This window comes from Pan troglodytes, chromosome X (assembly GCF_028858775.2).
Source record: "Pan troglodytes isolate AG18354 chromosome X, NHGRI_mPanTro3-v2.0_pri, whole genome shotgun sequence".
Classification (NCBI taxonomy): Eukaryota; Metazoa; Chordata; class Mammalia; order Primates; family Hominidae; genus Pan; species Pan troglodytes.
The window spans coordinates 72341904-72363924 of NC_072421.2; the positions used below are offsets into that span (position 1 = coordinate 72341904).

A 22021-nucleotide genomic window follows, 5' to 3' on the forward strand; every position below is an offset into this window, starting at 1 on the left:
ATGCTTTAACAAATCATTGCAATCATACTTGGAACAAATGAAAAAAATACTAAGTCTCAGCAGATAAATAGAAGATATAAAGATGAAATAAATGGAAAATTTTGGAGCTGAAAAATATATAACCAAAATAAAATAAGCCCACTGGATGGGCCCCACAGCAGATGAGAGAAGACAGAAGAAGGAATCAGTGAACTTGAAGGCAGAACAATAATAATTATCCAATCTGGACCACAGAGAGAAAATAGATTGAAAAAAATGGAAAGAGCCTCAGATGCCTGTGAGGTTATAACAAAATATTTAACATTTCTGTCATCAGAGGAGTCCCAGAAGAGGAAAAAGGCGGGGCTGAAGAGATACTTGAAGCAATAATTGCTGAAAACTTCCCAACTCTGGTAAAAACATAAGTCTGTAGATTTAAGAAACTGAGCAAATCCCAAAGAGAATAAACTCAAAGAACTCTATGCCAAGACACATCATAGTCAAACTTTCAAAAACTAAACACACAGACATGCACGTGCATGCACACACACACACACATCTTGAAAACAGTAAGAGAGAAATGACACCTTAACTCTAGGGGAAAAACAACTAAAATGACAGAAGATTTCTCATCAGAAACCATGGAGGGCAAAGTGCTGAAATAAAAGCTCTCTTAGCTCAGAATTGTATATCCAGTGAAAATATCCTTCAGGAATGAATGAGGAAATCAATACATTCTCAAACGAAGGAAAACTAAGAGAATTTGTCCCCAACAGACCTACCCTAAAAGAATAGCTAAAGGAAATTATTTAACCAGAAAAGAAACAATAGAAGAAGGAATCTTGGAACATCAGAAAGAAAGAACAGTGGAAAAAGTAAAATTATACATAAATGTGACAGATATTATAATATAATTGATTTAGATTTCTTCTCCTTTTGTGTTTTTTTTTCTTTCTTTCTTTTTTTTTTTTTTTTTGGAGAGAGGCTCTCACTGTGTCACCCAGGCTGGAGTGCAGTGGCACAATCATGGCTCACTGCAGCAGCCTCAACCTCCTGGGCTCAGGTGATCCTCCCACCTCAGCCTCCTGAGTAGCTGGGACTATGGGTGTGCACCACCATGCCCAGCTGATTTTTTGTAGAGATGGAGTTTTGCCACGTTACGCATGCTGGTCTCAAACTCCTAGACTCAAGTGATCTGCCCACGTTGGCCTCCCAAAGTGCTGAGATTACAGGCATGAGCCATAGTGCCTGGTCCCTTTTGTGTTTTGTAAATTAGGTTTAACAGTTGAAGAAAAATTATAATAATGCCTAATGTGGTTATTAATAGATGTAGAGGAAATATTTAAGATAATTTTATTATAAATGAGGGAGGGTGAGGAGATATAAGGGAGGTTAGGTTTCTACACTCCTCTCCAACTAGTAACATGTCAACACCAATGATGTTGTATACATATGATGTGATACCATTATATATATAATGTGATTTCTTTGAGTACATTTTTCAGTGGCCACTAAAAAAGGTATACAAAGGAACACACTTTAAAGCACAATAAATAAAGTGGAATTCTAAAAACTTTTAAAGTAACCCATAGGCAGGCAGGATAAAAGAATACAGAGAAACTAAAAACAGAAAACAAACAGGAAACAAAAATAAAATTGCCCTAATGTATCAATGATTACATCAAATGTAAATGATCTAAATATATCAGTTCAAAGACAGAGATTGGCAGAGTGGATAGAAAAAAAAATCATGACCCAGCTATATGCTGTCTATAAGAAACTCACTTCAAATATGTATTTCCAGGGAATTATGCTGGGTAAAAAAAAGTCAATTTCAAAAGGCCACATACTGTATGACTCCATTTATATAACTTTCTTTTTTTTTTTTTTGTTTTGTTTTGTTTTATACTTCTTTGATTTTTTTTTTTTTTCTTTTTTATTGATCATTCTTGGGTGTTTCTCGCAGAGGGGGATTTGGCAGGGTCACAGGACAATAGTGGAGGGAAGGTCAGCAGATAAACAAGTGAACAAAGTTCTCTGGTTTTCCTAGGCAGAGGACCCTGCGGCCTTCCGCAGTGTTTGTGTCCCTGGGTACTTGAGATTAAGGAGTGGTGATGACTCTTAACGAACATGCTGCCTTCAAGCATCTGTTTAACAAAGCACATCTTGCACCGCCCTTAATCCATTCAACCCTGAGTGGATACAGCACATGTTTCAGAGAGCACAGGGTTGGGGGTAAGGTCACAGATCAACAGGATCCCAAGGCAGAAGAATTTTTCTTAGTACAGAACAAAATGAAAAGTCTCCCATGTCTACCTCTTTCTACACAGACACAGCAACCATCCGATTTCTCAATCTTTTCCCCACCTTTCCCCCCTTTCTATTCCACAAAACCGCCATTGTCTTCACGGCCCGTTCTCAATGAGCTGTTGAGTACACCTCCCAGATGGGGTGGTGGCCGGGCAGAGGAGCTCCTCACTTCCCAGTAGGGGCGGCCGGGCAGAAGCGCCCCTCACCTCCCGGACGGGGCGGCTGGCCGGGCGGGGGGCTGACCCCCCCCACCTCCCTCCCGGACGGGGCGGCTGGCCGGGCGGGGGGCTGACCCCCCACCTCCCTCCCGGACAGGGCGGCTGGCCGGGCAGAGGGGCTCCTCACTTCCCAGTAGGGGCGGCCGGGCAGAGGTGCCCCTCACTTCCCCGACGGGGCGGCTGGCCCGGCGGGGGGCTGACCCCCCCACCTCCCTCCCGGAGGGGGCGGCTGGCCGGGCAGAGGGGCTCCTCACTTCCCGGTAGGGGCGGCCGGGCAGAGGCGCCCCTCACCTCCCGGACAGGGCGGCTGGCCGGGCGGGGGGCTGACCCCCTCACCTCCCTCCCGGACGGGGCGGCTGGCCGGGCGGGGGGCTGACCCCCCCACCTCCCTCCCGGACGGGGCGGCTGGCCGGGCGGGGGGCTGACCCCCCACCTCCCTCCCGGACGGGGCGGCTGGCCGGGCGGGGGGCTGACCCCCCCACCTCCCTCCCGGACGGGGCGGCTGGCCGGGCGGGGGGCTGACCCCCCACCTCCCTCCTGGACGGGGCGGCTGGCCGGGCGGGGGGCTGACCCCCCCACCTCCCTCCCGGATGGGGCGGCTGGCCGGGCAGAGGGGCTCCTCACTTCCCAGAAGGGGCGGCCGGGCAGAGGCGCCCCTCACCTCCCGGATGGGGCGGCTGGCCAGGCGGGGGGCTAACCCCCCCACCTCCCTCCCGGACGGGGCGGCTGGCCGGGCCGGGGGCTGACCCCCCCATGTCCCTCCCAGACAGAGCGGCTGGCCGGGCAGAGGGGCTCCTCACTTCCCAGTAGGGGCGGCCGGGCAGAGGCGCCCCCCCCACCTCCTGGACAGGGCGGCTGGCCGGGCAGGGGGCTGATCCCCCCACCTCCCTCCCGGATGGGGCGGCTGGCCAGGCGGGGGGCTGATCCCCCCACCTCCCTCCCGGACGGGGCAGCTGGCCGGGCGGGGGGCTGACCCCCCCACCTCCCTCCCGGATGGGGCGGCTGGCCGGGAGGGGGGCTGACCCCCCCACCTCCCTCCCGGACGGGGCGGCTGGCCGGGCAGAGGGGCTCCTCACTTCCCAGTAGGGGCGGCCGGGCAGAGGCACCCCTCGCCTCCCGGACGGGGCGGCTGGCCAGGCGGGGGGCTGACCCCCCCCACCTCCCTCCCGGACGAGGCAGCTGGCCGGGCAGAGGGGCTCCTCACTTCCCGGTAGGGGTAGCTGGGCAGAGGTGCCCCTCACCTCCCGGACGGGGTGGCTGGCCGGGCGGGGGGCTGACCCCCCCACCTCCCTCCCAGACGAGGAGGGAGGACGCTCCTCACTTCTCAGACGGGGTGGCTGCCGGGCGGAGGGGCTCCTCACTTCTCAGATGGGGCGGTTGCCAGGCAGAGGGTCTCCTCACTTCTCAGACAGGGCGGCCGGGCAGAGACACTCCTCACATCCCGGATGGGGCGGCAGGGCAGAGGTGCTCCCCACATCTCAGACGATGGGCGGCCGGGCAGAGACGCTCCTCACTTCCCAGATGTGATGGCGGCCGGGAAGAGGCGCTCCTCACTTCCTAGATGGGATGGCGGCCGGGCAGAGACGCTCCTCACTTCCTAGATGGGATGGCGGCCGGGCAGAGACGCTCCTCACTTTCCAGACTGGGCAGCCAGGCAGAGGGGCTCCTCACATCCCAGACGATGGGCAGTCAGGCGGAGACGCTCCTCACTTCCCAGACGGGGTGGCTGCCAGGCAGAGGCTGCAATCTCGGCACTTAGGGAGGCCAAGGCAGGCGGCTGGGAGGTGGTTGTAGCGAGCCGAGATCACGCCACTGCACTCCAGCCTGGGCGCCATTGAGCACTGAGTTAACGAGACTCCGTCTGCAATCCCGGCACCTCGGGAGGCCGAGGCTGGCGGATCACTCGCGGTTAGGAGCTGGAGACCAGCCCAGCCGACACATCGAAACCCAGTCTCCACCAAAAAAATACGAAAACCAGTCAGGCGTGGCGGCGCACGCCTGCAATCGCAGGCACTCGGCAGGCTGAGGCAGGAGAATCGGGCAGGGAGGTTGCAGTGAGCTGAGATGGCAGCAGTACCGTCCAGCTTCGGCTCGGCATCAGAGGGAGACCGTGGAAAGAGGGGAGAGGGGAGAGGGGAGAGGGGAGAGGGGAGAGGGGGGAGGGGGGAGGGGAGAGGGGAGAGGGAGCTCTCTGAGTCCACTCTTTTTTAGACCATATTGGGCCAACTTTCTTCAAATTTGTGATTGCTAGGAGTTATGGGTGGTGGGGGAGTGGGCTGAGTGTGACTGTAACACAAAGGAGATCTTTGTGGTGATGGAATAGTTCTGTATCTTGATCACAATGGTGGTTTCAGGAATCTACCCATGATAAAATGATACAGAACTATATGCACATATTGTGCCACTCCTAATTTTCTGGTTTTGATATCATGCTATAGTTACATAAGGGGAAACTTGGTGAAGAGTTCATGGGACCTCTCTGGACTATCTTGGCTATTTCCTGTGAATCTATAGTTATTTCACAATTTAAAATTTTTTTAAACGAAATAGATTAATTTTTAAAAGCTATATCAAACATAATTTAAAGTTTCTTTGACTGTACAAAAAATTCCTTATAAGAATAATCATCAGTTTTCATTATATCATAGACATTCAGAAGCGTCAAATAATGGTCAGTTCTAGTTATAAAATGTCAGTAAGATGATTTGCTAAATTTAATTATTTTTTTTCTCTTTGACAATACAGCTGAGCTACTTTTTTACTCTGGCCAGAATAAAGATACATATATCATAAATGAGATCTTGAACTGGCACTTTCTGCTTTCCTGCCTTCTCCCCACCTTTAAAAATAACATCAGATTTATTGAGATATAATTACATATGGTAATATTCACCCTTTTTTACATGCTCAGTTCTATGAATTTTGACAAAAGAATACCACCATCATAATCAAGATATGTAACATATAAAGCTTAGAAAAGAGAGACTCAAGATGAAACTTGATAACATTTTCATTACCCCCAAAAAGTTTCTTCATGTCCCTCTGTAGTCAGTTGTCTCCCTCATCCCTCCTCCTGCCACCTACTGATTTGTTTTCCTGTCCCCATAGTTTTGTCTTTTCTCGAATTTCCTGTAAGTGGAAGGAATAATTTGAGTCTGGCTTCGTTTACTTAGCATAACGCCTTTGAGATTGTACAAGTTTCAGTAGTTCATTCCTGTCTATTGCTGTGTTGTATTCCATTGTATTAATGTGTATTCATTTGTTTATCCATTCACCAGTTGAAGTACATTTGGGTTGTTTCCAGATTTGGGCAATTATGAAAAAAAAGCTAGTGTAATCATCTAGGTTCAGGTTTTTGTGTGAACATAAGTTTTCATTCATCTTGAGTTAATATCTAGCAGTGGGTTTTCGGGATCATGGTAAATGTATGACTAACTTCACAGGAAGCTGCCAAACTGTTTTCCAAAGTGAGTACTGTTTTGCATTGCCACCAGCAGCGTATTACATTTCCAGTTCCTCCATATCCTCCCAGTATTAGGTATTATCATTTTGTAAAAACCTTTCTTTGCTGGGCACCATTGCTCACGCCTATAATCCCAGCACTTTGGGAGACTGAGGCAGGTGGATCATTTGAGGCCGGGAGTTTGAGACCAGCCTGGCCATCGTGGTGAAACCCCATCTCTACTAGAAATACAAAAAATTAGGCATGGTGGTGTGCGCCTGTAATCCCAGCTACCCGGGAGGCTGAGGCACAAGAATTGCTTGAACCCGGGAGGCAGAGGTGGCAGTGAACCAAGATTGCGCCTCTGCACTTCAGCCTGGGAGACAGAGTGAAACTCTGTCTCAAGAAAAAAAAAAAAAGAAAAAGAAAAGAAAAAAGGCTTTCTTGGTAAGGGCTATCTCATTGTGGTTTTAATATGCGTTTCTCAACTTATTAGTGATGTTGAGCATCTTTTTATATGCTTAATTACTATTCATATCATAAATGTATGTGCACATGTGTAATTGTGTAATCTCTGTTCAATTCTTTTGCCCATATTTTAAGTTAGATTGTTTGCTTTATTATTGAGTTGTGAGAGTCAACTCACTCTTGTATGGTGGATACTGGTCTATTGTCAGATTTTGTGTGCTGCAAAATTTTTCTGTCTATGGCTTGCCTTTTCATTTTCATAACTATTTTTGAAAAGCAGAAGTTTTCAAGTTTGATCAAGTCTAATATATCAAATCTTTTCTTTTATGGATCATACTATTTGTGAATATCTGCAAAATCTTTGCCTAACCAAAGGCCAGGAAGATTTGTCTCCTATATGTTCTTCTAGAAGTTTTATAGTTTTAAGTTTTACATTAAGTCTATGATCCATTTTGCATTGATTTTTAAACATGATGTGATTATTGATATTTACAAAGTTCTCTTATACATATAATTTTATCTGATTTTTTTTTTCTTTAGATGGAGTCTCACTCTGTCACCCAGCCTGGAGCGCAGTGGTGAGATCTCGGCTCACTGCAAGCTCCGCCTCTTGGGTTCAAGCGATTCTCCTGCCTCAGCCTCGCTAGTAGCTGGAACTACAGGCGCCCGCCCCCACGCCCAGCTAATTTTTTGTATTTTGAGTAGAGACGGGGTTTCACTGTGTTAGCCAGGATGGTCTCGATCTCCTGACCTCGTGATCTGCCTGCCCTGGCCTCCCAAAGTGCTGGGATTACAGGCGTGAGCCACCACGCCTGGCCCTGATCATCAGCGGATCACAAGGTCAGGAGATTGAGACCATCCTGGCTAACACAGTGAAACCCCGTCTCTACTAAAAACACACAAAAAAATTAGCCGGGCGTGGTGGCAGGCACCTGTAGTCCCAGCTACTCAGGAGGCTGAGGCAGGAGAATGGTGTGAACCCAGGAGGCGGAGCTTGCAGTGAGGCAAGATCGGGCCATTGCATTCCAGCCTGGGTGACAAAGCAAGACTGTGTCTCAAAAAAAAAAAAAAAAAAAAAAACAGAACGAAAGAAAGAAAAAGAAAAAGAAATGTTTGAGGCAGGCACAAGCAGAAATTTTAATCTCCATTTCACAGATGAGAAAACTGAGGATTAGAGAAATGCTGTGTGACTTCTCAAGATCTCACAGCTGATAGGAGATGAAATGGCAAGGTAAGAGGTGAAATTGTGATAAAAAGTTAAGGTCTCCTGCTGTCCCAGGCTAGTACTTTTGAAGCCAGGCAGAGAGGGCTCAGGGTAAGGCTCCAACAAAGTAAAGATTCCCAATGGGGAGCTGAGCAACCTATTTGGCACTGAGGTAAGAGACACAGCCAGTTGACTAGCCCCAGACTGAGCTCCTTTGGCCCATTGGGGCTCCACAATTGGAGAGAGCCAGAAGTTGGCCCAGTGCCTAGCTCATGTGTCACTCAATTAATGCTCTTTGATGATGATGATGAAGAGCTGGAAGTGTTCAAAGGAGAGTTCTGAAATTAATTTCACAGTTAGAAATTAAAGCTAAGAGGAAAAGTTAAGGGAACTAAGATTATTTGGTGGAGAAAAGAGAGGCTCAAGATGAAACTTGATAACAGCCTTCAGACGAAATAAAAAAAAAAGCTTGAACTTTCCTTCTGAGGGCTGAGCAAAGGGAAACAGACTGGAAGAATCTAAATAAAAGGGCAAGTTCCTTCCTCCTTAGTGAGGATTGTTATAGACACTTAAGAGCCTTTAGAAACAGGATAATATCTGCTTGAGTTTGAAGTCAGGAATTTGCCAAACATGGGCTCTGATGACGGATTTCAGCATGAGGGTTACATGACTCTCTTGCACAGTGTCCTTAGAAATCTTTAGGTGGCCTATGAACTTGCCTTGTATCCTAGTACAATTCCAGGGGGCTTTTGTCTGTGGCCTTCTCTACTCCTTAGTCTTATCGTCTTCACAGGGTTCTTCTAATGCTGGAGACAAGCCTGACCTTAGCTCCTGAAAGCTTAACCCCAAAGTTTTTTGCCCCTGAAGCCAGTGGCTTAGAACCTAAGGCTATAGATCTGGCTTAGCATCCCTGGAAAGGCCTGAAATATTGACTAGTCCAAATCTTACCGCAGTGATAGAATCCCCTGTTTTATATCTAGTCTCTTCTTGCAAAACTCTCTGAACATCAGGGACTAGCAAGCTGGCAATGCAGACCAATGCAATGCCCCCTGTGAAAGGCCAGAGAAGAAGAGCTGAGATACCAGCAGTACCACCAGGCACTACACTAAGCTAAAGTGTCTTTGCACTTGTTTTCTCTGCAGCATGGGTCGGAGCCCTCGCGATGGGTATGATCTTCTTCTGTTCTCCCATTGTGAGTATATTCACTGACCGTTTGGGCTGCCGAATCACAGCAACCGCGGGGGCTGCCGTTGCTTTCATTGGCCTCCATACCAGCTCCTTCACCAGGTAAGGCTAAGAGTTGGTGGTTATTTCCCCAAGGCTGAGGGTTGGTTTTTTTCTGGGCTTTAGCTAGGGTTACTTTTCTCACTGCAGAATCCCCTGTGGCCATGGCCCTGTAGGGCCCTCAAAGATCCTGCACCCTGGATTCAGAATCCAGTGAACTCATCTAGGTAGGGTCCCCAGGACACATTGGTAGGGAATATCCCCAGAGAGGACCTAAGAGTTCCAAAGTGGTAGGAGTACTCTAAGCCTGGTAGTTCGTAGAGCTGGGCCCAAGTCCGGTTTTGGCCACTGAATGGCAATGGAACAATTGATGAGTACCATTGCTCTCTCTGTGCCTCAATTTCTATATCTGTAACATGAGGGGATTTGACCATATGGTCTTTTTACATCTCTTTCAACTCTGCTATTTGATTCCCCTTCAGTGTGCCACACATCTCACAACCTCACTTTCCATCCCAAGACTGAGCTTCTCGAGTGAGCCCATGTGAACACCTAGCACAGGATTCCCAAAGGAATCTTATGCTGAAAAAGAGGTCAACTGAGCCCAAGGATGTTTAGCATTTCTGACTCTTTTCCAGATAGCTCAGCCTGCTGACATATGGATGATTTGGGACAGATAATGATTTACATCATGGGCATCAGAAGGATGATTAGCAATATCCCTTACTGAGATACAAACCCAGAAACCAGCTACCCAGCTAGGCCTGGGCTAAACTGAAACCCTAGTCCCACTGGTTCCACTGGCAGAACTTGGCAGTATCAGGCGAGAAGCAGGCTCTAGGTTCATTTTCTGCTTTCTTTTCTGCCAGCCCTGCAGAAGAATGTGTGTAGGGTAAGGGAGAATAAATACCCTAACCACAGCCTGAGGAATATGGAATTCCTAAAGAACTCTGTTGACTTTCTGCCAAAGACACTTTGGAAGTTATGGTACCTCCTACTTCCAATCTGCTTGGGCCGATGTAGGGGAATGCCAGCCTGGAAACAGAAATGAGAAATGGCCGTGGTGACATGTCTGGGATGAGGTCAGAGCTAATTTGTCAGAGACTTGCTTTCTGAGCTTAGTTACCCAGAAAAGCGTCATGGCTCTCTAGGCCTAAGGTTCCACTCACAGTAGAGAATGATAATTGTGTTTTGCCTTAACTGGGCCCTGTGAGGTAAGCCAGCTTTCTTTATGACTTGAGCATTTCCAGCTGCCCAGCCTACCCTACAGCAGAGCTTGGATTTGGCCTGCAGTCATTTCTTGGCTTCGTCCTGTCCAACTGGGACAGAGAAGGGAAAAACCGTGTCCTGCCTGGAAACTACTCAGCACTCCCAGGGCAGCAGCTCCAAACCTTTTCAGAACCCCTCTGGTGGTCAGCCTCATTCACCCCCAGCAAGCTGGTGCCTGGCTCCTTGTGGGGAGGAGCTAGGCTTCAAAAGCAGCTCCAGTCTCAGCACTATACAGCAAAGGTCTGTTTTTTAAGACTGAGCAGAGCAAAGTGTAAACGGATTAGCAACATATGGATTCCATTTCCCTTCCAATCCACATGGGCTCAATTACAGGAGGGGAAGGAGCTCAGATGTGGTGTTTTCTTCTGGCACGCTACTGTAGGCACATTGGAGTAGGCGTTCTGTTCTCTAGCCCCTAACCTTCTTCTCTACCCGCTTTGTTCTTTCTGTAAGAGGATCTTCAGAGCCAAGAAACTTTCTGGATGGCTTCACATCCAGTGGAAAAATGGTTCTTCTCATGGCTAGAGCTCCAAATCATCCTTCCTGTTGTCTCAATCAGGGCCCTGAGTTCCTCCGAATGACATGGAATGGGGCAGGATGCAGGCAGGGCTGGTGGGGCTTTGGAAAACCCAAACAATGGGCCTCCATCCCTGGGGCCCAGCTAGAAGTAGATCCACCACATGACACCCTAAACCAAATCCTATGTTTTTCCCCCACTGGCCCCTTCCCTGAAGGTCTAACACAAGGCCCCTTGGATAAGGCCCCCAAGCCAGGCCGATCCCATAGGGTACCTAGAATCTAATGGGCACAGGCCCAAAGGAACCTGACAGAAGAGGAACCGTTGGCTTAGCTATGTGTTCCAAGCAGAGACAACCCTTTCAAAACCAAATCCTTGCTCACGTCCAGTGAATACCAGCAGATGGAAAGCAATAGTGATGACAGCTATCTTAGAATCATGCACCATATCTTCTCTGCAGCTTAGGCCCAGTTCTTTAGTATGAGGACTGGGTCTATCTCCAGAGAAGAACTGCCTGACCAAGAAGAGTATTAGGTAATTTAGTGGCCAGATAAGAACTATTGCAAAATATATTGAGGCATCAAAAAGAAAACAAAATTCTTTACTAGGTTGTGCCAATATTATCTGGGGGCATATGGCTGGCCAAGCTGACCTTCCTATTGCCTTTCCCCTTCTGACCCTTTATGTTACAGAGGCTTATGGCCACAGCAGGGCCTATGAGTTTTAAGCCAGGACCTGTCTTACTAGGCCAGGCCCACAAATTCTTTGAGGCTCCACTTCCTGTCAAGGAGCCAGGCTACTCTAGGGAACAAATCTATACCATATCCAGAAACAAAGGCAGGACTCTAAAAGTTAAAGAGACTCCTTACCTAATGATTCCCGCTGAGATCGTCCAGGGCCTAGTGTAAAGGGACTTGGGATATGTGGACCTTGGGCAGGGTTTGGGAGGGCGTATGTCTCAGAAGAACATCAGCCATTCTCTGAAATATTAATGGCCTTAGCATGGAGAAAGACACTGAAGAGTCCCATGGAAGGTTTCAATCTTCCAGGATTTTGACTTCTTGCAGACCTTTGTTGCTACCTGGGATAAAAGCTTTGCCACCACCAATAGTAAGGTGAGGCTAGTCTCTCTAAGACAATGACTCCCTGTAGCCCCTCATCCAGCTTTTACATGGGCTAGTTCTGGCTTTCCTTTGAACAGTCCTCTTTGATGGGGTGCTATGAGTCATGCTAGAGTCACACAGACCTGGATTCAAGTCCAAGTTTTGCTGATTCCCAGTTATGTTACCTTGGGCTAATTATTTTACCTTGCTGAGCCTCTGCTTCCCCATCTGCAACACAGGGATCAGAAGGCCCTCTTCTTTGTCTGTTCTGAGGGGCAGTGGCAAGTGGGGCTGTGGGTTAAGGGCGGAGGAATGGAAGTCTCAGGAAGCTGACAGGGGAGGGCAGGTAGATTGCTGGTCAGGCTGCTGAGGACAGCTCTTGGTATTTCTCCCACAGCTCCCTAAGCCTGCGCTACTTCACCTACGGGATTCTCTTTGGTTGTGGCTGTTCCTTCGCCTTTCAGCCATCCCTCGTCATCCTGGGCCACTACTTTCAACGCCGCCTGGGTCTGGCCAATGGTGTGGTGTCTGCTGGGAGTAGCATTTTCTCCATGTCCTTCCCCTTCCTCATCAGAATGCTGGGGGATAAGATCAAGCTGGCCCAAACCTTCCAGGTGCTGAGTACCTTCATGTTTGTTCTTATGCTGCTTTCACTCACCTACCGGCCCCTCCTGCCCAGCTCCCAGGACACCCCAAGCAAGAGAGGTGTCCGCACCCTGCACCAGCGCTTTCTGGCTCAGCTCAGGAAGTACTTCAACATGCGAGTGTTCCGCCAACGCACTTACCGCATCTGGGCCTTCGGAATTGCTGCTGCTGCCCTTGGCTACTTTGTTCCCTATGTACACCTGGTGAGGAATACCAGAGTGGGCCCACCCCACCTGGCCCCAAGAAGCTACCCTCAACCTGCCTAGATTCCAGAGGGTGGGGGTGGGAGACATTGAAAGGGCAGAGCTGGGACCTTTGGGAAAAGAAACAAAATATTGGTTGGAGAGATCCAGAGAGGGAAAAAGAGAGAGGTTGAGGGAAGACCTTAGTGGAAAATGGGGGCAATTCCACAGAGGGAAGCCCATGGACCATGGCTTCTCCCACAGTAAAAATTTAGATAGATTTTGAAGAGATACGCATTGCCAGGATGCAGGAGACTGGCCCGGGTGACCCAAGACAGGATACTGTGGAATGCTGGTCTTTGTGGTCAAATGATTTTGTTTAGGAAGTAACATATACTGGATCTCTCTAGCTTTATAATGTGTAGTAATCTCTTAAAGGGACTAAAAAAATTTGTAGGAAAGAAACCCATTCAGCTTTGTTTAACTCACCATCCACCAAACTTATGCAACTACAGAACTGTTGGTTGTAGTCCAGCTGTTATCCTCCACAGGCTTCATGTTTCCTAAAACACACTTTGGAAGAGTTGCCTGGAAGTTGCTGGATTCTTCTCCCCTGGTGATTTGATGTTGCCCTAGGCTGTCAGTTTGGGGTAAGGGAATGGGGAGATTGTAGAGAAAGCCTTGGATTTTCTCAATCATTTAGGCTATTTTCTGTCTTGCTGGGGCTTAGAAGGGGCGTGGAGGTACCCACCCTCCTTAGCTGTTGCTCAGAAGTCCAGAATCCAGACAGCCAAGGGATAAGCAGCCAGAGAGCTTGTCATGGAGGTAGGGCTACAGGAGAGGGGGTTTCTGTCCTGCTCCAGGAAAGTAAGCAGTAGGGGATTCTGGATATGTCTACAGTTAACCAGTCAGCTCCTCTTTCTCCTCCTGTTTCTGGGGATCCTTGTGCTATGCTTTTCAGATGAAGTATGTGGAAGAGGAGTTCTCAGAAATCAAGGAGACCTGGGTGCTCTTGGTGTGTATTGGGGCTACCTCAGGCCTTGGGCGTCTTGTGTCAGGCCACATCAGTGACTCCATCCCTGGACTTAAGAAGATCTACTTGCAGGTGAGTGTGACCACTTGTCCACTGTGGGGAGAAACAGCCTGCCACAAATGCAAGGTTATCCACAGCCTTTGGGATAGAATGGTAGCTTGTTGTGTAGCATGGGAAAGTCAATCAAATTCTCTGAGCCTCCATTTCACCTGCTTTTAAACAAAGAAAATCATCATTGTTCTGCCTCTTTTACCAAGATTGAGTGAGGATTCTGTGAGAGCAGTGTATATGGAACCTATTAGAACACGTGTAAAGGAAGATTTTATTAATAATGGCTCTCCATGCTCCAAGACTATTTTCTGTGTGAACTAGGCTCTGGTCTGGTCTGAATACAGGCCACTGTTCAGGCTGTCAGTCTTTATCTACCTGGCAGCAGTATTGCCTTTCTTACCTGACTTATGATCCTGCAGGTGGGTTTATGAAGTGGTACCCAAGTGCAGAACCCTGTGAAGGGGCAAAGATAGCCCCCAAAATCAAGTAGTCACAAGTAATCCATCAGGAAGGTGATTGAGTTCTGACTCATTTATCTCCTGGGAAAGCCCTAAAAGCACATGCAAGGGGCCCTGGCTACACTTACAGTGGTGATTTCTCTGTCTCTGATAGCCCCAAGTGCCCTCCTAAGTACCCTCAAATATCTTGGATGGAAATATGATTAACTTTTCCTTAACTTTTTTGGTGTTAGATTACAAGAGTTGGTAAATCTGCTTTGTCAGAGGCAGGGTTGCTTTTAAGGTCCATCCAATCCAACCTCATTACAGTGGTGGAGAAACAGAGGGAAAGGCTCACACAGACAGTAGTAGCAGAGCTGAACTCCTATGCAACACACTTCTCATATTCTACCTTGCCCTAAGTGATGGCAGAGCCAAGTCTCAGAGATGATAAGTGACTTGACCAAGGTCAAACCAAGAGATAATCTTGTGATTGAGATAAACCAATTGAGATTTTGAATTCCTGTGCAAATATCAGCAAGTGCTTTATCTGGGTGGCTATTTGCATAGGAATATGTGTGGCTTTCCCAGCCTCACCCACATGACACCCCTGTGAGTCTTCCCTGCCAGTATTAGCAGCTCCAAGATGCCAAAGGGTTCTGGAAATCAGGGTAATCTGGCATTGGGCCAGGGCTTTATCTTGAGAAGAGGCAGCAGCCCCTGCCTAGTCGTATAACTCATGTGATTCTTACTACAGTCCCTAGGAGAAAGGTAGAGCCTGAGCAGCTTTTGCTTTCTGTTATACAGTGGGAGTCCAAGGGACAGGGAGGCGTTAGCCAGTTAGAGGCCAAGATAGGCTTAGGACCCAGTGCCTCTGCTGACCACCCACCCACTGCTCCTGCCCCTTTTCCTTACTCTTACTTCACCGAGTTTTACCACTTAGAATAATATAAAATAATCTTAGAACATTATAGCTGAAACATATCTTCATCAACTAGTAGTTGAACTTCCTCATTTTACAAATTGAGTGTCTTGGGCGAAGAGCACAAGACAATGGATGAACTTCTTTCTCTTGAGTTTGTTAAGATACTCCATCACAGGAATTTGCCCCCCTTTCTCCCTGCATGTAATGCAGGAGTACAGGCCTAGGGGAGGAAACGAGTGTACACACCTTCAGGTTCTGAAGAGCTATCCACTAGACTCTGTGGCTCCTACTGTTGGTAAAGACAAGCACATATCTCTGGCATCAAGCCCCTGGACAGTCTGCTGGAAAGGAAATAGCGACAGGCTGCAGGACAGCCTCACTTTGTGCCAATTCTTGAGGCCTGTTTCTCACGTCCAAGAGGGATTTTAAATTTCTGAATCTTGAGGCCTGTTTCTCACGTCCAAGAGAGATTTTAAATTTCTGAACCTTGGCAAAGCCTCATGGAGGATGTTTAACAGACAGTTAGATACAATAGGTAATACTTAGACCTGATTAAAATCAGTTAATAGGGTCCTTTGTGTTATATAATGGTATTAACTTTTAATTTCCATAATGGGCTTTGTTGATAGGTGTGTCTGGTTTTATCCTATAGTTGTGTGTGAATCTCTTAGAGGAGAAGCTCAGGTACCGGGGTTCTTATTCCTAGCTTCTGCCTAGCTACCTCAAAACTGCCTGGGCAAAGTTCAAAGTCTCCCAACAAAAAGATGTCCTCAGATGGCATTATCCTCTCCAAAAATCAACTGATCAACCTAAAAAACTCACTGCCAGCAACAACATAGAAAATCTTTAGGGCACCAAATAACCTTGACCCCCACTCCTTCCATGTGTTCTTGGCTAAGTTGGCTTGCTTGTGTGAACTACTGGAAAATCCTTGGGCCTATTAAGGCCTTGATAGAGAGATCAGATCTTAGCCCTGACCCTGGGATGACCTGGCTCTGACCTGGCTCTACTGGCTGCAGGGGGTTGGCAGCAGCGGGATGGGGGCAGGGTTCCTTTCTCTGCCTGAAGCCCAGGTCTTCAGTCTAGCTGGCCAACACAGGTTGCAAATGAAGACCAGCTGTGTTTGCAGCAGCCCTTTTCTCTGTGGAGAAGGAAAAAAAAAAAACAACCTCTGGAAAGGCAGTTTCTTCGTTTTGGAGTCATTTTGCTTAGCCCAGAGAAAGCCCAGTGGCTAGTCAGTGTTCCTGGGTTGGCTTCATTCTCCCTAGACATACACCTTCCCAGCGGCTTGGTTCCCCTGGAAGGCTCCTCTGTTGCCTTCTCAGGGTGTCCAGCCAAGCCCAGAGGCCCCCAGAGCCATGTATCTGAGATGTCTGAGATAGGCAGTGCAGTCCATGTCCTAAAGCATAGGAACCTGGGTGAATGTCCCAATGGTTTCCTTTATGCCAAGGTATTTTATAAAATCAGCCCCCACAAAAATGGGCTCTGGCTCCTTCCCCATTTCAAGAAGCTGTGCCTTCCACTTACAACCCCATCTGATCATGCAAGCCATCCTCATGTCCTCCCTTCCCTCTTTCCATATTTTACTTGGATCTGAGAACACCAGTATGGCCTGATCCCAGACCCTGATCCCTGGGGAAGCCAAATACAGGCTCAGAAAGCAGAAACAACAATTCCTTTTATCTTAGGGTCTAGTGCAAGACAAACTTCTTGAGGCCAGGGGCCAAGTATCCCCCAACTTTCTTTTTTTAATCCCAACAGAATCACAGTTAAGTAGGGGCTTTCTTGGACTTTGAATCCCTCAGTGCAAGACTTTGAAAGGGCCTAACCATTCAGCCCAACTGCTCTCTCTGTTGACACCTTCCCCCTCCCACCACCCCATTCTATAGATGGTAGAAATGAAGACTTGAGAAAGGAGATGTGATGCTATGTGGTCTTGGCTGGCCAGCACAACCTGACCTCAGGCCCTTGTTTCTCCAGGTCCTTTCCTTCCTGCTCCTGGGCCTGATGTCCATGATGATTCCCCTGTGCCGGGACTTCGGGGGCCTTATCGTCGTCTGTCTTTTCCTGGGCCTTTGCGATGGCTTCTTCATCACCATCATGGCCCCCATTGCATTTGAGCTGGTGGGCCCAATGCAGGCCTCACAGGCCATTGGCTACCTCCTGGGCATGATGGCCCTGCCAATGATTGCTGGGCCCCCCATTGCAGGTGAGGCTGATATTCCAGGGAGGGCATGAATCAGGGAGTCCTGTTTTCCCTGGGTACTGGCACTCCTGAGCATCTCTCTTTGAGGCCCCTTTTCCTCTTATCGTCTATTTAAGCAGCTTTGTCAGAGTGCGTGAAACCCCTTATCACTACTGGTGGAAGAGATTAAACACAGTACACACACATGGATCCATTCTGCAGGATGGATTTTCCATGGCGGTATATCTGTTTCAATAGGATTTTATTTCAGACAGCATGGATCCTTCCAGCGGGGTGGAGAGAAAAATGAGTTTGGCTTTCCGACAGTTCCACTGATCTAGTATCCTCTCACTCTCTCCACAGGCAAGTGATTATTTGCAAGGTAGTTGGGTAGGAAGAGAAGAGAAAGCAGGCTCTGGTTTTATTAAAACCTAGGGACATCCTCCTCCTCCTCTGCTGGCTTCTGAACTGAGCCTGTAGAAGATATTTGATTAAAGTAATACCCCAGAATTAAGCCAGTGAGGCTCACCTTCAGCAGGAAAAGTGTTGACTTGCCATCTTTCATCACTCCTGGTTTTCTCCCTCCATTTTCCCAGAAGGGCACTGTTGGTATCCCAGGGAACGAGGAACAGAAAACCAATGACAAGAGAACTCCAATTTCTTTTCTTTTCTCTTTTTTTTTTTTTTTTTTTTTGAGACAGAGTCTTGCTCTGTCGCCAGGCTGGAGTGCAGTGGTGCAATCTTGGCTATCTCAGCTCATTGCAACCTCTGCCTGCTGGGTTCAAACGATTCTCCTGCCTCAGTCTCCCGAGTAGCTGGGAGTACAGGTGCGTGCCACCACACCCAGCTAATTTTTTGTATTTTTAGTAGAGACGGGGTTTCACTGTGTTAGTCAGGATGGTCTCGATCTCCTGACTTCGTGATCCATCTGCCTCAGCCTCCCAAAGTGCTGGGATTACAGGCGTGAGCCACCACACCCGGCAACTCCATTTCTTTTCTGTAGGATTTATTGTAAACATTGATTCACACATTAGCTTCTCCTAGGCTGGTCAAATGAGTTAATTCAACAAATATTCTTCGAACACAAATTATGTGCAAGGTGATATGAGGGCACTGTGTGACAGTGGCAAAAGCTTTCACTCAGGCTTCTGGGCAACAGCCACACTACCCATTGGGGGAAGGGGGCCTCTACTCACCCCCTGATCCAAACAGTGCCCCAGAATCCACATTTCTTTCCAATTTGCTTAACTCCTGAGTAAGCAAAAGGCCAAGGGCCTTTTTGCCTTTTCTGAATACTGTTTCTGGGCTCTGAGGTACTATGAGGTACCACATATTAGCTTCTGGAAGTGAGTAGGGAAGGCCTTGCATCCCATGTCAAACATATCCTTGGTTTGGCAGCTTGGAGAAACCCAGAGGGGACAACCATATATGTAACTGAAAGGAACACGTATAGCCTCTTGCTAGGACAAATGGAACTTCAGAGAAGGGTCACTTCAGAGAAAAGGAAAATAAAAACTCATCTGAAATGTACCACAGGAACCATTTGTGGGGGCAGGGGGCGGGGGTAGGAGGCTGGGAAATATCACTGTGGACCAAGACAACACTTGGCCATCTTCTGTGGAGTTCTTTTAAACTAGGTTTCCTCCTAACTCCGTAACTAGGTGTGACTAGATCTTAGATTGATGAAAGTCATAAATGGAGAAACTTTAAGAGAAGCTTCATTAGCTTCTTTCATAATGAGCATTCGCTCAAGGGCCTGCAACCCCAATGCCTTGAAGTTGAGGGAGCTCCTGAGTTAAGGCAATACACGCCAAGATTATCTGGATAGGCACTGTGATGGCCCCTAGAAGGGGCTGAGAGTACCTTTGGACAGTAGGGCAAAGCTGAGCTTGACTTGTCTCTCTTGACTGTTTCAGGCCTACTCCGCAACTGTTTTGGGGACTACCATGTGGCCTTCTACTTTGCCGGTGTGCCCCCCATCATCGGGGCTGTAATCCTCTTCTTCGTCCCTCTGATGCATCAAAGGATGTTCAAGAAAGAGCAGAGAGATTCCAGCAAGGATAAGATGTTGGCCCCTGACCCAGACCCCAATGGGGAGCTACTGCCAGGCTCCCCCAACCCTGAGGAACCAATCTAATGCCTTTCTTGCCATTGTGTGCCCTTTCCCAGCTCTTCCCCTTCATCCCACCCTGCTCAGCATTTACATTTTTGCCACCAGCACACTTGTTCCCAGACCTGCGCACACAGCATTTCAGCCACCTGACAATCTCCTTGGAGTCAAAGCTCCAGGTGTTCCAAACTCATTAACTAAATTGTCCCCAGAATGCTTTTAAATTTTCCAGGGCCTTTCTCCTCCTAGGATCTGGGAAAGCTTGGGATCACCCCCTGGCCTTTGGAACCTCTCCATATACTTTCTAAGCTCTGGGGGAGGAGGAGGATGGGACCTCCTGGACCCAGCTTGTTAGTCACCCACTATAATCAACTGCCAAAGGTGCTACTGTGTCCCCAGGAGCCTAATAGGGTAGGCCCAAATCTCTGTTTGCTGAGGAGGTCATTGCCATCCATATTTGGGAGCCACTGGGTGGAGGGGCAGGGAGGCAAAATGAGACAAGTAGCCTTGGTTAGTCTTAGAGTTGCTGATGGCTGTGGCTTCCCAAGAACTGGGTACAAGCAGTGCCCTTATTGTATGGTTGGTTAACAGTCTGCTCCCCTCTTCCCTTCCTTCTTTTTTTCCTCTACTGACTTCTCTCCATACTCTTTCCCCTCTATTTCTTCGTATGACTGTCATAGACACATGGGTGCTTGAAGAAAGGAGGGACCCGGAACTTTGGCCAATCAGCCTCACCTTGTCCCAGTCCACTCCTAACACTAGCATCAGTCCCACTCATCTCAGGCTGAGCCACATCTCACTTTTTCGCTCAAGCTATATAATCCTAGACTGGAAGAGTAGAATATCACATAGGGAAGAAACCTTAAACACCACAGTGTTCCATGTTCCAGTCACTGATTTTTACAAATCTTACAGTCCAAGGCATTAACCTCAAGGCCCTCCCAGCACCCCATTCTTGTATACACATGGCAAAATGTGAAGAAACTCCTTTCATCTCAGCAGGTAGAGGAGGACTGATGACACGAGCTGCCATGGTGGGAGGAGGGGCAGTAGTTATTGATATGGTGAGCCCCATCTCTCAGTTTTCATGACAGGTCTATATTTCTACCTGGGCCAGGCCAGGAAAGAGACTATTTAAGAAAAAAAAATCAATTCCCAGCCTGGATCCCAAAAAGGTACAGGCAGCAGTTGCACATAGGGTTGGAAAATTTCTTTTGGGAAGGGGAAGCCATCCCAGCCTTTACCACCCAATGTGTCTCCCATGCTGGGCATCCTAGGCCACTTTGCTTAGAGGGCATTAAAGGTGCCATGAAAGGTAGACTCTGAACCACTTTGATCCCTCTGAAGTAGGTGACTGATGCTTCCTTATGCCCAGGCTCTGGCAACAGTCTTACTGAAGAACATTCCCAGTGCCCCTGGCTAGGGGCAGAGGGCACTGCCAGGCTGTGTTCAGTTAGCACAGCTCACCTCATTAGGAGCTCAGCCTCTCTCCTCACTCTGCCTCTTTGTGTCTCTTTTTCTCCTCTCTGAGCCTTTGTCTATTGTGTTCCTGTCACCCACCCTTTCATCATCTTTTTGCCAGGCATTCCTGGCTGTCACTTGGAGCCAACAGTAACTTGCCACCTTAAGGCAGGGTCATCCCCGGGCCAGGAGGATGAGGTTGTCCTGAGGGGCTCCAAAGAAGACAATAGTTCCCACTCATGATTTTCCGTTACAAACAGGCAGCTGGGGCATGGTTGGCCTCCAATGATTTCATTCAAGGCCAAAGTCCTGAGCCCCCTCCGCTGGTCCCAGTCCAGCTCTTATCAACTCCCCAAAGGAAAACCCACTGGTTCTTAGCTCTGTGGGTAGAAAGGGGCCCTAGAAAGGGCCTAGTTACTATCCTGTCAGTTCTAACAGTAGTGGAACAGGAGAATCTGGGCCCTAGGAGCCCTGTAACTCCCAGGAGAGACCACTGAAAATACTGGAGCAACAATGCCCCTGCTTCCATTTCTCCCCACCTCACTCTCACCAAGTCACCAGAGGGTGGTTCTGTAGGACCTCTTTTGTTGCTTAAGATGCAGATGGCTCTTAAGAATCAGGCAGTCGCCCACTTCTCTCCAGATGAAGGGAAGACATTCATAGGTCCCAAATCTGCCCATTCAGATGTCACATAATATGGTGGGATATCAATTTACTTCTTCCACACATGTGGTTGTGCACATGTGAGCTTGTGTGCTTTTGGAGAGAATGTTGATTGGCAAAAGCAGCACAGTATTAATATTTAGAGTAGGATGCAGCCTCTTATGCACCACAGTTAAATCTAGAACGAACAAAATTTCAGAGCTCAAGACATGGGACATTTAAATCCTCAAGGAGTTTGGAACAAAATAAACAGATCTAAAAATTTGGTTTGGGTATGTATGTTGCCTACAAGGAAGAAATAGTCTTAACCTGATTAATAGCAGAAAGTTTGACTTCAGAGCTGAAGTCTCATTTCAAATCAAATTTCTGCCAGGTTCTATGCTCTCTGTGAGAGCAGACATTAGAAAAAGAGCTATATAGGGGTTTGGAGTTGGTTGACTATTTGAGATTGGATTTTTAAACAAGCTCTGAAGTGGAAAAGTGGTTACTTCACAAAATGAGAATGTGGTTACTTGCTGAGTTGGAATGGAGGCCCCACCAAGGCCACAGCCTTGCTACAAATGTGCCATATTGAAAACTGGCATTAACAATAATC

The 22021-nt window shown here is 48.0% G+C and overlaps 1 protein-coding gene across 1 annotated transcript in view; it reads left to right on the forward strand.

Moving 5' to 3' along the window:
• SLC16A2 (solute carrier family 16 member 2) overlaps positions 1–21691 on the forward strand; it is a 115841-nt gene extending 94150 nt beyond the window's left edge. The window contains exons 2-6 of the mRNA XM_016943586.4: positions 8764–8908; positions 12132–12582; positions 13523–13666; positions 16988–17216; positions 19109–21691. Coding sequence (XP_016799075.3) covers positions 8764–8908; positions 12132–12582; positions 13523–13666; positions 16988–17216; positions 19109–19329 — 1190 coding nt within the window. The 3' untranslated portion in view covers positions 19330–21691. The remainder of the gene's footprint in view (positions 1–8763; positions 8909–12131; positions 12583–13522; positions 13667–16987; positions 17217–19108) is intronic.
• Positions 21692–22021: the final 330 nt, after the last annotated feature.